General features: G+C 35.1%; 1 protein-coding gene across 1 annotated transcript in view; it reads left to right on the top strand.

The window, feature by feature from the left end:
* Nucleotides 1–19,258, top strand: part of LOC140155717 (serine/threonine-protein kinase BRSK2-like) — a 120,984-nt gene that overhangs the window by 58,726 nt on the left and 43,000 nt on the right. The window contains 2 exon segments of the mRNA XM_072178651.1: nt 13,429–13,514; nt 14,432–14,572. Of these exon segments, the coding sequence (XP_072034752.1) occupies nt 13,429–13,514; nt 14,432–14,572 (227 nt within the window).

Raw genomic sequence — 19,258 nt, 5'->3', positions numbered from 1 at the left:
AAATCCTTCTTTAGCGAACTATATTACTTTGAAAAGCTAAAAGGTTGATCCAAAAAAGGCTCAAGGGCAGAGTTGAAGCCTATCAAAATCGAAAATCTTACACTAAATGACTGAATTTCACGACTAAGTTTAACACTAAGATTTGAAAAAAAATACAGTATCAAGCATTACAGTTTTTCCTGACATTTACTGAAAAATGAAAATTATTGCTTTTCATTTGGCCGAGAAAAAAAATTTACACTGAAAAGGTGTAACTCAAAATTTTGTTCATTTGAATACCAAATTCGATCGTTTGTATTGCCTTATTAAATGACTGAGTGAGCCTTGCAGAACAATAACAATCGGTTGTCCAGCGTCCTAACTGAGCAGTTTTTAGTTAAATGGCTAAAACTGGGAAAAGTATGGCTCCTGTCATCCCACTTGCCTTAATTGCAGATTTGGACGGGAATTGGACCCTGTTTGACATGAAAAACACCCCCAAATTGGGCATATATCAAAGCACTAAACACAATTGCAATCTCACATTTAAATAGAATAAAAAATTCACTATATTGTGTATTTTGTAGGCTTCCGAGATAAAGCCCAAGATTGTTAATTTCTTATACTGATACGGAGATATGAAGAAATCTAGACTGTGTGGTTGTACTATGAACCATAATGATCTCATACCCATATAACATTAAGGTCATTCTCTGAATGTAGAAGCATATTGGAGTTAAGGAACTGTGTCCTAGAGATTGTCATGTTTGAGATCCTAGTGTGTGGAAAGGTCATTCTATGAGTGTAGAATCATATTGGGGTTAAGGAACTGTGTCTTAGAGATTGTCATGATTGAGATCCCAGTGTTGTTTTCTGCATCTTTGAATTTGAAAATTCCACATCTTTTGTCATATGTGATGCAAAGATTTTTACGTTTTCAATCAATGCAGACAAGATGTCAAAATACAGAAGATTCAACACAGTAGACACTATGTAAATCAACATATACGCATGGTTTGCTAAAGCTTTGCAACTAGCGTTTACAAAGGTATGTTTTACATGATAAAGGTATACGATCCAAATTAAAAACATGATCAATCACTTTTAATTATCGTCACTCTATAAATGAAAGTATTATATATATACTGGATGCTGGAGTAACTGGAACTGACATCTTATTTTTTAATGTTCATGTTGACTATGAAAGGAGCTGCCAGAGCATTATGTGTCACTGAAACTTAACATTTATAAGATGCCTATATTGCTAACAATTTTTACCTGTTTAATCCCCACAAATTTCTTTATTCTTTGGATATTTGCTTTTCTGCTACTGGTATTTCTACAGTCTGTATTAAGGGTGTGAGTGAGACCCGGAAATAAGTACCCTAAATGCTAGGATCATGGTTAAAAAAAAAAAAAAAATTGAATTTTGCACATTGTTTTGTGTTTTTAATATGAAAATTGATACATAGTTTTTCATGTCATACTCTATTAATGATATCAAAATGCATTGAATTTGAATGCATTTTGATATCATTAATAGAGTATGACATGAAAACTATGTATCAATTTTCAGATTAAAAACACAAAACAATGTGCAAAATTCAATTTTTTTTTTTAGGTCAACCATGATCCTAGCATTTAGGTTTAGGTCCAAAGACACTACAAGTACAAAACCGAAAAACACTTTGAAAAAAAAAAATGCGCCGGGTACCACGGCACAAAATTACCCGAAAATCACACCCCTAGTCTGTATATTATTGCGTATTAGAGTCAAGGAGTTACGATGTTTGGTAATTTCCCAACCAATACAAATTGAAACTTCAGAATGATCCATGTCCATGTTAGTCCACATATCTGCCTCTTTCCATGATGCCCAGTGCATTGCCCATCATATTTTCCTCTGCATATTTTCTGTAACTAAAAATCAAATTTTGGCCAATACTGGAACTGAAATGTCCACATTTGGCAAGGGAGCACTCACAGAATGACATAATGGCAAGTGATGTGGGGGACAGCCCTCGAATTAACCCACGGCACCCATGGCATTTTGCTGTGGGTGCCCATCCCCACTGCCGTAATGCCCTCAAAATATGTCCTCTTACCAAGGCAGTTACTTGTCGTGCCCTCTAATGAAGTTGCCGTCGGTGCCCCAGCCCTGCCCTTTCATTATAAAATCTTCTATCTATGTTTGTGTGTGTTTTCTTTGCTTTTGAGAAATTGCCTTGGTGCAGCCCTTCTCAAATTTTCAACAGTTGCCATGATGCCCTCTTGAAATATTACAAACTGCCGTGCTGCCTTGCCTTTTCAGTGAATATCCAAGGCAATTTTCAACTTGCCCTAAAAAAGTTGCCGTGCCCCTTCAGATCCTTAATTCGAGGGCTGGTGGGGGAATGTTTGTACTTGTTTTGATATAAAAATTCAAAGTTATACATTGGAATCAATGACAGTACAAGCTGTATCAAAATTGCATACCAAGTTGCATTTTGATCCAAGTGGTTCACACCTATATACAAAAGTGCTACACATGTCCATCCATTAGTAAGACATTGTGATATATATTGCACCCCTAAATAGTGTAATACATACAGAGCACACTCTTTTTTTTATGATGATGGAAAAAAAATCCAGCCCTTGAACAATGTGACAACTGACAAGTCTATGCAAAAATAGATAGATCCATTTTTCTGGATTTGAGATACAGGCAAATATTCCTTGTTAAATAGCAAAGAACATATGTGACACGATCTGGTCCGTGGGGGCCAAAGGCGGTGAATTTGAAACTGAGATAAAGGTAAAAATACGGAGTAAACAAACATTAGAAAATAGACATCAAAAAACTTCATAACTTTAGAACCAAGTATGTGCTAGGCCTTTGGTGTTTTCAGTAAATGATAGTCTATTGCAAGTTTAATGTTATAATTATAGTAACTCAATTTTCAAAATGCCTCCTTTGGTCCCTAGGCTGTGGACCAGATCGTGTCACATATGAAGAAAATATGTACTGTTTTTTATCATTCTTTCAAAAATATACATTGGACTTTTTAAAAGTAGGGTGTTAATTAAAATCTAGCATTATTAAAGTTTGAAAATGGTATTTATCAGCTTCTGAATCTGAACTCTTCATGTTTTCTTGGATGTGGATAGGTAGGCGGATGGACGGACATCCGGGCAAGTGATCCCAAGAGTTTTGATGAGGCAATCTTGTAAATTAACAAAAATCAAAAAGTGAAATTTCCTTTTTATCTTCCTCATTATGTATCTGCATTCATGGCATTATATACCCCCAAATCATACTTATTACTTCATGGTCAATTAATTTGTGAAGTAGGTTGGATAGGATATTAAAACTTCTGAGGGAGGACTTCAGAGTTATATTAATTTATCACCAACTTCATTTCAACTGCAAATGTAATTCATCAACTAAGTTTCCCCGGGCACTCATATTTAAAACTACATTTTTTTTTTAAAATTGAAAAATTGCAAACAAATACAAAATACAGATGTCCCCTAGATTTTCTTACACCTGTTAAAAATAGCCCTTGAACAATGTGACAACTGACAAGTCTATGCAAAAATAGATAGATCCATTTTTCTGGATTTGAGATACAGGCAAATATTCCTTGTTAAAAAGCAAAGAACATATGTGACACGATCTGGTCCATGGGGCCAAAGGCGGTGAATTTGAAACTGAGATAAAGGTAAAAATACGGAGTAAACAAACATTAGAAAATAGACATCAAAAAACTTCATAACTTTAGAACCAAGTATGTGCTAGGCCTTTGGTGTTTTCAGTAAATGATAGTCTATTGCAAGTTTAATGTTATAATTATAGTAACTCAATTTTCAAAAATGCCTCCTTTGGTCCCTAGGCTGTGGACCAGATCGTGTCACATATGAAGAAAATATGTACTGTTTTTTATCATTCTTTCAAAAATATACATTGGACTTTTTAAAAGTAGGGTGTTAATTAAAATCTAGCATTATTAAAGTTTGAAAATGGTATTTATCAGCTTCTGAATCTGAACTCTTCATGTTTTCTTGGATGTGGATAGGTAGGCGGATGGACGGACATCCGGGCAAGTGATCCCAAGAGTTTTGATGAGGCAATCTTGTAAATTAACAAAAATCAAAAAGTGAAATTTCCTTTTTATCTTCCTCATTATGTATCTGCATTCATGGCATTATATACCCCCAAATCATACTTATTACTTCATGGTCAATTAATTTGTGAAGTAGGTTGGATAGGATATTAAAACTTCTGAGGGAGGACTTCAGAGTTATATTAATTTATCACCAACTTCATTTCAACTGCAAATGTAATTCATCAACTAAGTTTCCCCGGGCACTCATATTTAAAACTACATTTTTTTAAATAAAATTGAAAAATTGCAAACAAATACAAAATACAGATGTCCCCTAGATTTTCTTACACCTGTTAAAAATAGCCTTTGAAAATTGTGTTGTTTTTCTGAATTTGAAAGAGCACATCATCCTTAGAGGCAATTACTTGAATCATTTACATAATCCAGGTCTGCATGTATATAAATATATTTCCAGAAGATTATGAAACCTAGATCTATAAGTGTAGAAAAATACTGATCTGGGGATTTTTAGTTACACAGTTTACAAAGTGGGTATGTTTGATGCTGCATCAAAATGACTGTTATAACAGTTTCCATTGATTTATGAACATACCCGTTGGAAAATAAAAACCTTTTGGGGTAATAGCAAAATTAATAGCAACCTTAATCTCTCACGGGGGTAGATTTTAAATGGCATCACCCATTTGGGTATCCCCATTTGAAATTCACACTCCATGTATGGCAGATTAAGATCGTGTTTTCCATAGAGGGTGTATGGATTTCAATTGGAATAGCCCTTTTTATGGAGGAGGAATAATGTAAAGATACCCAATTTTTTGTGACATGCAAATAATTTGTTGAGCAAAATCAAATTTTTATTTGTCATTAAAATAATATTGGTTCAAATGCATTTTTTACAGGTTTACTGAATATCCCATGGAAATAGGACTTGTGATTCTTAACTTCAGGTACATAATGAACTTTTCCATACTACAAAAGTCAAGAACATAAAGATAAAGCCTTTTCTCAAAATTATATATTTTGTCAAATGGCTTATTTTGGTGGATTACAGTAGAAATAAAATATCTTATATTCAAAGAAAAAAAAGCTGAATTGAGGACTGTGAAATGAAGTTGTCAGTATGTGATTATGTATTGTATTGCACGTCTGCATCATGATCATAATGACATGCATACATGTGGTAAATGTCATCACTGTATTCATGAATTTATGATACATCTGCATAAATAATTGGAATACGAGTTAGCTTTTAGTATATACTGTAAGACGAATCACATGTAGTAATGGTATAGATATGATAATTATATATGAACGAAGAGTCAAATTTAACAATATTTATCCATATTGAGCGAGGTGTATATTTTTAGACAAATTAATCTCAATAATAGATTAATTAAAGACACTCTATATGACATGATCTGATCTGTTCAGACCAAAAATCATCAATGTCGGAAATTAAGTGCTCCTTATTTTTGTCTATATGTCAATTTCATTATCGCAGACTTTGGTCTGATTGGATCAGATTGTGTCACATCCGTACCTTCTCACTACATGAATGAGTTTGAAACCATGTGGATCATGGGTTATGCGGCCCATACACGATTAATTTGATTGCGCAATATTTGGGACCCTGAATACAAAATAATATTTCTCTTCAATATTATTGAAGAGATCTAATCTAGTTTGATTTTAATGACGGTTAGACAATAAAATCACTATTAAGCGCGCTTCCGACTCCGAGTATTGTACGTACAATATTGTATGTACAATATGTACGTTATTTAATCTATTGCCATTCTATTTCCAGTAATGTTAAAGTTCTAACGAATGTTTGATGACGAAAAATCGATAATATGTTACATACAATATCTAGCAGAAATATATTATTGATTTTACGTCATCAAACATTCGTAGAACTTAAACATTACTGGAAATAGAATAAAATAGATTAAATAACGTATATATTGTACATACAATATTGTACGACATAATAAAAAGTCTGTATACTGCTTTATGTTCGTGTGTACAGTGCACAATGGCAAATTTTATATCCACTCTTGTATCCGGGGTCTTTGATATTGATCAATCACACTGATCGTGTATGGGCTGCATTACTCTACCGGAAGTTAGTTTGTACCAAAATTCCTCCCCGCATATACACATTGCATAACAATAGCAGTTCGTAGGTTAATCCATCTCGTTTGTTATGCTATACGCATATTGTATTGTGGGTAGGAATTTTGGTATAAATTGACTCGAAGGACAAACCCAGGATCCACTTGCTTTGTGGATAACTTACCATATCCGAAGATAGATAATGAAAGCACTACTTCAAGCTGACATTTTCAGGGAGGGGGAGTGTCTTAGGGCTATACCCTCAGTCCATCCATCTCTTCAGACTGGTGTTGCCTTGTCATCTAAGTGTGTGGGAGGGCCACATACTGCAGCTAGGGGTTGATGCCTGGGGGTTGATGGAACAAACATCAAAACAATTGGGAAGATGACTTAAATGATGGATTGAGTGTATACATGAAAACTAGGCAACAAGAGGATTGACATCACTATGATGAGATATCTTAACCAAAATAGTTAAATGCAATTACCAGTAGCTGCTATCTAGCATAGCGTGGTGCATGCAAAGGCATAAAGGCCGAAGTCCAAATCCAAATTTTAGCCATAAGTGTATTTTTGTACCATGACCAAATTAATCATTCAAATTTGTTTATTATACCAAATGATTTTGTGCTCTTTAAGAGTGATCAATAATGATATATTCTGCTTCCACCAAATGTTTAATTGTCTTAACCCTCTCCACGCAGGTGTGATCTGCAGAGGGCAAGTTTCAATTTTTTTTTTGATAATTCAAAAATGTCAGCATAGTACACTATCATGACCATATTTGGAATCAGCATGCAAAAACATTATTTAAAATGAGTACAAACAAGTGTAGCATTGGTTCTTGAGATAGCTCTTGGTATTTTGAGAAAATATCTCAAAACTTTTTATGTTGAAGCCTCTGGCTAGCATGCAGAGTATAACACCCAATTGGATATTTCATCAGCTTGCTGCTAAAATGCTCATGGGGTTTATATCTTCAGTAGATAGCATGCTGTTTTGTAGGGATTACTTCTATCATCAGTAGATAGTAATCTTCATAGAGGTTATTTCTATCTTTAGTAGAAAATAGTATGTATTTTTCAATTTTTACATGGGTTTACTGATATCTCTTTAGTAGACACTAGTTTTATGTGGGTTTTACTTCTATCTATCTTCAGTAGATAGTAAGTAATTTTGTATGATGTTTAGTTCAATATATAGTAATTTTTATATGGGTTAACTCTATCTTCATTCTTCAGTAGATGATAGTATACAAATAAAACATGTTTTAAAGGGAAGTACATGTATTAAAAAACATCTAGTCCTGAGGTGTTGACTGATTTTGACTTGAGTCGATAGCATATAATTTTGTATGGAGTTTCCACTATCTTCAGTAGATAGCAAATAAATAAAGTGATAGTCACTTACTCTTAATATACTTTTGAGTGATGTTATAGCATTACCCCCCCCACCCCAATATTTTAGTAATTTTGAGTATATGTTAGAAAGGAATTGGATCAAATGCTATCAGGGAGGGAAGATATTGAGACTTTATCTGGTGTGAATAAGATTGACCTTCACTGGATGATTACAATCAGTTTTCTGTCATTGTGCTTTATTGCACCCACACATAGCATAAATTAAACACACCCAAAGTCAACTGAAAATACAATGCTATTCAAATTGTGACATTTTAGGAAAGAAATATTGGTGCATGCATTAAGAATTTTGAAAACAAAAAGGTTCTTGAACAGTTTTTTGCTTTAAATATGTAAATTAGGTTCTCAATACATATTAATCATAAGTGTAAATTTTGTTGCTGGTTATTTAATATTTTGTACCTCACAGGCTCTACCATGACACTGAAACAACTAAATGCAAATGCCATTGTTTTTGCATGATCAGTGTTGTTTTGTAAGAGGCCAATATCTTGAGTGTACATAAGTTGTATTTGGAGCTCATTTCATCTTGCTATTGTAGGGTTTGAAGCATTTTATTTTGAAATGGAATTATTAAGTTTGCCTTTCGTTTAAAATACATTGTCATATTCATAATGTGAAATGTGGAAGTGGGAGTCAATTTTGACCAATGAGGTAAAAATACTGACTGCGTCATGTTTGTGTGTCACTCACGTAGGGCAAATAGTATATATCTCTGGATAAATTTGCTATGTGCCCAACAAACTTTGATTCATAGTGCCTTGTTGTTTGCATTCTGTGCTAAACCCTGAGTTCACAAACCTTTATAATGCCAAAATTAATAATATGCAAACAATCATTTGATTTTGGTCTGTTGCCGAAAAAATGCTGCAGGTACACTAATTGCAGCCCTCCATGATCAACAAATCAAACTGGCAGATTTACCACAGAGTCTATGGGCCAATTTTTTAGTTGATACGTAATACAGTCTCTTTGATTTTGACCCATATTTCAAGCCATGAATAACATACATGTGCAAGTATGAACATACAAGATATACCTACGCATATAGATATATTGACACATGTACTCGGCATAAGATGCATGTTTAATGTGGATTCACCTGATGCATTCGTATGGAATTGTTTTTCTCTGTATGTTTACATACTCTGATCCAAATGTAACTTGAGAACACGTTTCATCTATTGTACCAATATGTGTTACCTGTATCGGCTGAATTTGTTGGTGTGTTCATAGATGTTTGTTATTAGCAATGGGCTATTCCAGTTCAAATCCATACACCCCCTGTGGAAGGTATGACCTTAATCTTCCACACAGTGAGTGTGAATTTCAAGTGGAGTTACCTGAATGGGTGATTCCATTTGGAATCTGTATCCCCTGTGTGGGAGATAAAGGTCATATTTTCCATATATAGGGTGTATGGATTTCAACTGGAATAACCCATATGCACAGGATAGTATAGTAATGATGGTGGTGGTAGCATTATTGCGACTAGGTTGCAGATACTGGTGAAATGGTGATGATGATAGTTATCTGACCAGGATCCACATTGGAGCAAAATGTAGTGCATTAATAAAGGAGATCCTAAGACATGATAAGGGTGTAATTTCTGTACCATTTGCATTATACTTTTCTTAGGAGGGGGGAACTCTCAAAACTTGTGTTTTTAATTATATAATTGGCATCAACTCAAGACCTGCAAGACGTATAGAAATATAATGAGATTATTGACTTCCTTTATTCATTTCCTATCAGATCAGTGTTTAATTTAATATTAACTAAGATGTATTTTTCCAGATTAGAGCCTATGTTAACCCTAACACCCAAAAATCTTACAAAATCTTCTGACGAAAAATTCTGCGCATGCATGAATCCCAGGGTCTCATGATGGCGCAATCACCCTAAGTGTTATATCGCACGGAATTGCTGGCGGGCAGCAATAATCCATGTAGCTACCGGTCCGTGATCGTGTGCTGGGCATGCGGGGGGTCAAAGGTTCGAATCCCGGGGGTGCCAAGTCAAAAATTCTTCTTCTCCTTGACTTTTTCGGATCTTCTTTGACTTCCGATCCCAAAAAGCAGGGTCCAGTGTTAGGGCTATAGTACACGGCAATTTCTTTTTTGGCAAAACTGTCAAAATATTTCTCCTGTCATCCCACTTGCCTTTAGCTTCTGCTTGAGTGTGTATTTTTGACAATTTCATTCATCAATGAAAACTTTGACAAAATGTTTTCTTACATTTTACTTGATAAAATTGTAATATTTTGTCACAGAACAATTGCATAATTAATCTTTTTTAACTCAACTGGTTGTCTTGTTGAAACAACATTTGTAACAAAATATTTATCTAATGTTGACCCCAATTTATTGTTGCCCATGTGCTCAAGCGCCCAGGAATGCACATTTAACATTTCAATGATGCTATTTGCCAAATACACTTACTGTTTGCCAACTAAATCTATGAATGGGTGAATGTTAAAACATTTTTTATATGAAAAAAAACCATATGGCATGATAATGCCATGGAATGATTACACTAGTTTGCTATTGTAAAGATGAAATAGTTGCAAAAAAACTTTCAATCTGGAAGTAGGCTCAATCTGGAAGGAGGAGTGGTGAACAAAATGCAATTTTTTTCATGCCACTGTAAACTGGATGCAATTGATATTGCCTAATATCTGCAAATGATCTGAACAAAATTGTATCCTTAACCTTATTTCAGGCATGAGAATTTTCATCTTTAACCAGGAATTCCTGTTTTTTTCCCCAAATTTCTGTGTTTTTATTTATGTTTAGCCCTTTTTGAGGCATTGTGGCATTTCACATGTTTTTCCCAGTTTGTCCTTTATTCATTCTCATACTGTTATTTTGTTGAACACTTGTTGGCATTAGTTTGTAATAAGGCAAGTAAACAGTATTTTAGGATCTCAACAGATACAAACATAAAACACAATTGAATACCAATAAAGATTCTTGTACATGCAGTCATCAGCCCACACATCCATTTGCCAAAGTACATAGCTCTGGCTGCTGAACCTTGTGCACTTCTCATAGTACACTGGAATGGGAAATTACATCGGCCAGCTAGCCAACCGACAGGCTGGGGTATTGACTGGCCTGTCTAAAAATAACATTCTGTGCCTGTTAGTGAAATTGCCCCCTAAACATCAACAGAAATATTGCTTCCTCCCTGCATCCATATCTTGTAGGAGGATGGGTGGGTGGGATACGGTACATCTGAAACAACTCTGACTTGTTTATACTGTGTGGAATCTGTGTCATCTTGGAAAAGTACATGTATCATTAATTGCAGGTGGTTATGGATTTGGGTGTAATGCCAATTAAAGGCAGTATGTCTGAAGGATGGATTAATAGATTGATTGGTTGGTAGATTTATTGGTAGTTTGATTGATTTGTTAATTGATTGACTGATTGCATGGTAGGTTGCTTGATTGAGATTGATTGATGATGTCTTTCAATTGTAGCTAAACTAAAATTCCTATTTAGTCACGAGTTATGTGCCATTGTGTAGAGCGTATACCTGCGTGAATGCAAAACTGATAAACAAACACGATGATTGGTCAATCAACATTTAAGACTGTTGACCCTTCGAGCTTGTAGAAAGAGCGGATACTTCACCTCTTGTATGCGCTTTAAGATCACCAACACGCACCCAGAACTCTGAAGAATTGGGAAATTTACTATTATAATTATAATTGAAATCAAGGGGACTAAGCACAGTGGACTAAGTTATGTGTAGTATTTTTACTTAATACTATATTTCCTACCCTGATCTGAATAATTTTACCTTGAACCATATATTCTCAAACAAATGCTCCCCAACCATCAAACTGTTCCATAAATACTCTCAAAATACCATACAGTACCTGTAATCCCGTATATTCAAACATCGATTGCCAATTTCACAATATCCATGTGTGAGCAACCATTGTTATATTAATAGTGTTTACAGTTTTTGTAGAAATTATGTATTGTTTATGAAGCACAGTGTCATCGCCCCGGTATCTTCAAGGCAGAAATCGCCATAGTAGGTTGAATCCACAGCCACGCAGGGCCATTTTGTTCCGACATGTTTAATAGTTTTGAGACGCATAATGGGCCGAGGGATATCCGACTAAGGCTATCAACAATAGCCCGGTGACTGACCTCTCTGTGTGTGAGTGAGCATGGTATACGCCATGAGGTCATCTGCTTTAGACTGCCTCCATGAGTGGCCTACGCTGCGCTATAGTTCGGCACCTATAAAATCATAATTTTTGTCAGTTTTTGAGCTCAATACGCACGGTTCTTTCTCAATATGCAAGCTAACGACTATCATATTCTTTCAACACATATATTCAAGTGCAAGCAAAAAAATATCATCATTTTCTAACCCGGTATCCAAAGATTTATCGTCTGAATATCAAATCGTTCATAGCACATTCACGTGTATCGATCCCGGGTACTGATTTTAGTGTCTCTGCTGTACAAAGTAATTATTAACCAGGCGATGTCGGTGTGTGAAGCACTGTTGCACTGCCAAACAGTAGTAGTGATGTTTTTAATGGGACTTATCATTGAGTACTACTCAATGAGAATATAGAGTATACCCAATATGTCTTGTTCAACCAACGGTAGGGACCCAGACTGCTATACTCCAACAAATTTCCACAATCTAGATCGACCTGGTGATCACATTAAAAAAACAAATAAACATAAAAAACATTACTTCCATGAAATGTGCAAATATCTTACTCCCAGATCTTACCCCTTTTATACTTATTTTACATATTCAATCTGGTGAGTAATTTAATTACATGGCAAGCAAATTAACTAATTAAAGTGGGAGGTTCACAGTAAAATGCATTCTCTAGTTAATTGATTGATTGAGACTAGTGATTAGCAAGGTGTGCTGGCAATTTGCATAATTGGTTAACACACAAATCATGAAAAAACAACAACTTGCAATTAACTGCAAGAACACGTCGTACCATCCCACATCAAGTCTGCCAATAGGCTATTCCATTTGAAATTCATACACCCCTATGGAAGACATGACTTAAACCCCCCAGACAGGGGTGTAGATTTCAAATGGAGTCAACCATTCAAGTAACCCCATTTGAAATTTACACTCCCTGTGTGGAAGATTAAGGCCACATAGGAGGGTGTATGGATTTCAACTGCAGTTGCACAATAGGTAATATTCAATACAGATCAAAGTATGCTGATGAACCGAGTTATGTTGAGTAGTCAGACGTAAAAATTATATTAACAGTTAATTTTTTCTGTCAGTTTTAAAGATCAAAGGTGATACTAGCATGCATTTGAAATGAGTGGAAATGGTGTAGAGTAATTTTGAGTTGACCCTGTTGCACAAGCATTTGGATGATGTAGACATACTGTATACACAGGAAAAATTACATGTAGTTCCATTTTATTACTCTCTACAGTATATGGGGAGAAGACAACATAATTTTCTTTTGCTTATAATTTCAAATCATTTGATCATTTTATAAACAGCAGTAAATATACAAACAAATGAAGGAAAGCTAACAAACACATAATATCAAATCAATTTGACACATTTTTATTCCAAAAAAAAAAAAAAAGAAAAAAAAAAGAGAGCCAGTTATAGCAAGAAAAAAAAATCAATTTGATTTAGTGTGGTCAAGGTTTATTTTGGTTGTATGATAATCTTGTTACAGATTACAAAATCACTTGTATCATTTTATATCACTTTTTGTTACTATATTTTGAGCACAGTGTGTTTCATGTATTTAACATCACTTTGTCTTTTTTTCTTTTCAGGTTGAAAGAGAAATAGCAATTATGAAATTGATAGAACATCCACATGTCCTCGGACTATTTGAAGTTTATGAAAATAAAAAATATTTGTAAGTATAAATTAAACATGCATGATCATACACTACTTGCATGTTAGTTACCATACATGTGGTAGGGTGTTTACTGTCACTCATGTGAGATGTTCTTAGTATTCCAAAGGGGAGAGCATGGTCCTACAAAAAATGATAAAAAAAGATAGTTTTTCATGGCCCAGCGTTGTAAAAGTGTACATCCATTAGGGTGTCAAAAATGCCAAAAATCGTAAAAAAGGGTATGTTTGACAGGGCCTTGAACATGAAACATAAAAAAATAAAAAAATAATGACTTTTAGTTTTTGGGTATAAGTATATAAAACATGACCAAAAAACTAACTTGGGGATTGTGGAAGCCGCTATTTCCCATACATGAGCATGATACGTGTATGTAATATAAAAAAAAAAAGTGGTCTCCCAGGGTGCACCAATACCACTGGGCTAGATCACAAATCAGCAGTTGATGAAAATTGTGAGATATTCAGGTCCATTGGTGTAGGCCTGCTTTTTAAAGGGGGCTTTGATAACACCAATACAGGTCTTGAAACAAACGTGCAATTGGAATTCATGCATTTTGATCTTACTCTTGAAAACAATGTGGTTTAACATTGCAGTCAAACAATTCAAGTAGGAAATTGTGGCTTCTATATGCTCATGTATAATGTTATGTGATATTTGGCCATAGGGACTAAAAGAGCATCTGTCATCATTCAGCAATTTTTTTGATTTTGTCAAGAACTTTTTGTCTTTACAAAAGTATTAGCTGGAACTTTTGGTCTCAATGTTTTCAAGGCATTATAGAGGAGGTCTTCCAATGATTGGTCCATGCAAACTGAGTTGAGTCATACATATATAATGATGTTTGTATAATTTTCAACTTTTAAACTCTGTTGTGTTGATAAATGAACTCTTTCCTATTTTTTGTTTCTCAACAGATATTTGGTTTTAGAACACGTATCAGGTGGGGAACTATTTGATTACCTTGTCAGAAAAGGTAGACTCACACCAAGAGAAGCTCGTAAATTCTTCCGCCAAATCATATCAGCCATAGATTTTTGTCATAGTCATTCAATATGGTAAGAATTCTAATTGTGGTATATAGCCATAATAGTCCTGCTTTATGTTCAGACATTGTATGGCTATAATGGTGCATGAGCCATTGAAGATGTATACGATGTAAAATTTACAAGTGCATTTTATTTGCATATATATTATAACCTATATCAGGTTGTCTTTTAAACTTCTAAAAAGAGTATTCCCTACAAAATACCATATCCAATGAACATCAGCCAAATGTAATTGTAAAGAAATCACAGTCCTATATGTTTTTAACCTCAAAACCATGTCCAAAGTTAAGTTGTATGCCAGCACAGTGTGTAATGAACACAGAGTCATTCATCAGTCTGTGTATAGTATCACAGATATGATTGAAATTCTTCTCAGGAAAAGTTTAAATGACAAGTCTCACTGATTCAATCATGTAGTATGATATTAAAGCAATAGGCTAATAAGTCAATACAGAACAACATCAAAAACAAATGAAGAAAACCTTTTGCCAACCGTATGGATTGAAATCCATTCACTGTCAGGAAGACCCTCCCTGATTTGCAGTTCATTATTAAATAGTTTGTTGAATTCCCACGTCTTCTTTAATTCAATGTATTAAGACTGGGGAAACATTAGGGAAATTCCCGCTACTCCTTGGCTCCTATTGAATGAATTCAAATTTTTGTTTGAAATGTCAATGCAGGGGTGTTTATAGATAAACCACAAGAATAGTGCAATGTCAATATTATTTGTTAAAAACATGATAGTGTTATATAATACAATATAGATGTAAAATAATAGCTGGTACAGGCCTAGTGAAGGAGAACATAGTAAAATTAGTCCTTAAATATTAAAAAAGCACTTAATAAAATCCATGTTTATAGATCAAGAGAGGCCTTAGGTTTGCAGCTGCAAGCACAGTTTCAACAGAGGATAAAGTTGTGTAATAATTATTGTGGAGATATCTTGTGTATGTGATGTTGTTAGGTGTGAGGAAAAATAAAACTTTTTTGATAGACTCTTGATAAATGCACATACTGGTAGCTGTAGAAATTACAATAAAATTCATGATTTGTTAATAGAAGATGTCATTGTTTAATTGGCCAAAAGATGTGAAAACATTTGTGTAACTATGCAATTACCGTATTTCGTCAAATAAACGCCCCCGGGGGGCGTTACATTTTCCCAAGGGGGGGGGGGGCGTTTATTCAAGGTCAATTTTAGAACGATAATTCCTGTTAAATCTTTAGGTAAACTTAAAACTCATGCTAAAATGACGAACTATGAACTAGAAACACTGACTTCTGGTTCACTTCCGGGTTTCTGATCCAGATTTTCGCCAATTATTGACGCTATTATCGACCATGTGGGCAGCTTGGTAAGCTTACTACACAAGATAGCATGGAAATATCGGCATTTTTGAAACATCTTGGTTGAAAAAAAGTGGTGGGGGCGTTTATTTGAGGGGGAGCGACTATTTGACAAAAAACGGTATGTAATTTGAGAGCAAGGGTAGGCTTCACACCAGACATGTGTTTCTTTCAACCAGTCATTGCAAGTTTTATGCAAGTTATCCTCTTTATTGGCCTAAACTCCACAAGTTCTTGGCAGTAGGTGCTGTCAATCAAATCTGGAATATAATAATAGAGAATCTGAAAACAGAATTATTATACAATAAGAAAACATGAAACAATCCAAATGAACAATAAGATGTAAAACTAACTAACAAACAAACAAACAAAAGGAACAAACTAACAAAGCAACAAGATCATCATCAGCAAAATCAGTGAGCTGATCCTACCCACTGATGCTTACATCAGACATAACATTAGCTACCTGTATGTCCTGACAAAAAAGCTGTCACATAATTAAATCCACCTTACTGCAGTATAGTGGGTTTCAAAGGTGTAGTCCTTGAGGAGAGCATCAGAGCATTTTGATCCATTTTCTGTTGTTTTAGATGGAGTAGTAGATCACAAATAGCATAATAATCGACAGATACAAAAATGCAAAGAACATTTTCCGCGGTGTACCTTATTTTGGGTGTGATATACTCATTGATATGCACATATATATCGGGCAAACTTCAGGGGGTACCACACCCCTGCCCAATTTTGTGCCTATTTTTGCATTTTTCTCAAAAATTATAGAGCATTGGTGATAAGTAAGATATGTATATTATAGGGGCAAGGACTACAACTGCTACCCTGGAAATTTTATTTCAGCACAGACAACAGTTGTGGAGTTACAGTCAAAAATGAGGGAAAACCAATATCTTTATCAATAAATCAATAACCACTTGCCTTGAGTTGCTGAATTTTCAGTGTAGTATTTGTAGTCCTTGCCCCTATAATATACATATCTTACTTGTCACCAATGCGCTATAATTTTTGAGACAAACACAAAAATAAGCAAAAAATTGGCTAGGGGTGTAGTATCCCCTTAAGAGGGACTGCATATTAGGACTTTTCACTAACCTGATATAAAAATGATTTTACTAGGACCATTGTGTGCAAAGTGCATTAAAAGTGATAATTTTACACTATTCTGACCCTAAAGGTGAATTTATACAGAAGATGTACACTACAGTTTTGGTTGAATTTCTACCTGATAGATATAGGTGGCCTGCCCTGGAGGAACCATGCCCCCCCCCCGGGCCATGCCCTGTCTCCCACAACCCATCCTGCATAATACACCACTGCCTAATGTCAATATTACAATATTAATCTATTTGATCTGCAACCCTAAACCACAAGATGCAGTAAGTATTGTAACCCTAAACATGCAATGATGTATGTATATACCATAACACATGCATATTGGGTTATAAATGTGGTCCGTCAAGATAAAAGCAGCATAGTCTGAGCTATGTTGTTGACCGGAACTAAGGAACTGTCGTTTTCAATAAGTGCTTTACTACGTGTTAGGATTGAGCGTGCAGTGCAGTGGTCCCATAAAGCTACATCATAATTGCTATCCTAGTACTAGTCATGTTCATGTATAGAAGCACTTGGATTTAAGTTTCATCGATTCTTCTAACTAATAGTTTAGAAAAATAAAATTGAGGTAAAAAATAAAATTGAGGTGTATCCTAGTTTTATTTCCATTGAGAATGTGAAGAGTTCAGATGCAAAATGTGATCTCCCCATAAGCTGCCCTATGTATTTTTTTATTGATAGTGTTAACACTAAAATTAAAATAACATTATCAATAACAACATTTTGTACAAAAATAACACAGGGCAGCAATAAAGTATATATTTTGCACCTGAACTCTATCTGTGTCGTTAGTAGGCAACACTCATGTGGAAGGAGTTAATCAAGTAGAGGAAATTGTCACTATGCTGTGTTCATGTGTTCTCAACTTGTCAGCTTGCTAGTAAAAGCTTTGACAAGAAAATGCATTGGGTTATGTATATGGCTTGATTGTAGTAAAAAGGCATGCAGGAATTAGTATACAAATATTTACTGCTCATGAGGGATCTGGTGGAATCTATTGGTCCCCGAGGTGAACTGGAGACTGTGAGCCTACTATTTTCCCGAGACCGCCAGGTCGAGGAAAATAGTAGGCTCACGGGTCTCCAGTTCACCGAGGGGACCAATAGATTCCACCAGATCCCTAATTTAGAGCAGTAAATATTTGTTTTATATCCTTCATTAATATATTCTTTGTTCATAAAACACAAGGCATAGGCCTAGGCATAAATGTAGGCTAGGCCTAGGCCTAGTCAAGGCTACGCTGGCCTTGCTTTGTTTTGATTGAATGCACAAAGCACGCACACAGTTGAGTGACTAAAGCTTACCGTGAAAACGTAAGCTGTAAACCTCTACAATACCGCCGTGAAACGAGTAACCATGTTCTTTGTTATTTCACCATCAATATAAGATATTGATCCTGATGTAACTCTGATTTATGCCATTAAACCGCCGTATTTTAGCTGCACTTCTGTGCTGCTTGTGTGCTTCGCAAGACAAAACGAATTGCTACACATTAATACCCCGGAACCGGTACTGATATCCCGTGTATGTGGCGAGTTGCACTGACCACTAGGAACTGCGACGCGCCGTTATGAGGTCATACTGCGCTCGGGACGCCAGCTCAGAGGGAGATAGTAAAACTATTTCCCGGGAGATAGTACTTTGAATAGTACCCGTTCCCTCCTCAATCGGCTTTTTAACAAGTTTGCAAAATAGCAAAACTATTTTTGGTCACATGATACTCGTTTAACCAATTAATGAACGAGAATATATTAATGAGGGATATAATAAGGCTTATCAACGGAGGCAAAGATGAAGTCCTCCTACCATATAGATGGCCTATTAAACTTGGTGCTATCTTCTATTATACTAGCACTTGATATTATGCCTACTAATATGCCATGGATATGGCAAGTTATGATGTGTTGTCTTCATTGTCTGGTAAACTTGGTTGCTATCTTCAGTAGATAGCACTTGATATATATAATGCTTATCATGCTATAGATATGACAAGTTATGATGTGTTGTCTTCATTGTCTGTTAAACTTCATTTGCTATCTTCAGTAGATAGCACTTGATATATATATATAATGCCTATTATGCTATAGATATGGCAAGTTATGATGTGTTGTTTTTATAAGCCATTAAACTCGGTTGCTATCTTCAGTAGATAGCACTTAATATAATGCCTATTATGCTATAGATATGGCAAGTTATGATGTGTTGTTTTTATAGGCC

The sequence above is a fragment of the Amphiura filiformis genome, chromosome 6 (assembly GCF_039555335.1).
Source record: "Amphiura filiformis chromosome 6, Afil_fr2py, whole genome shotgun sequence".
Lineage (NCBI taxonomy): Eukaryota > Metazoa > Echinodermata > Ophiuroidea > Amphilepidida > Amphiuridae > Amphiura > Amphiura filiformis.
This window is presented reverse-complemented; position numbering and strand designations above follow the sequence as displayed.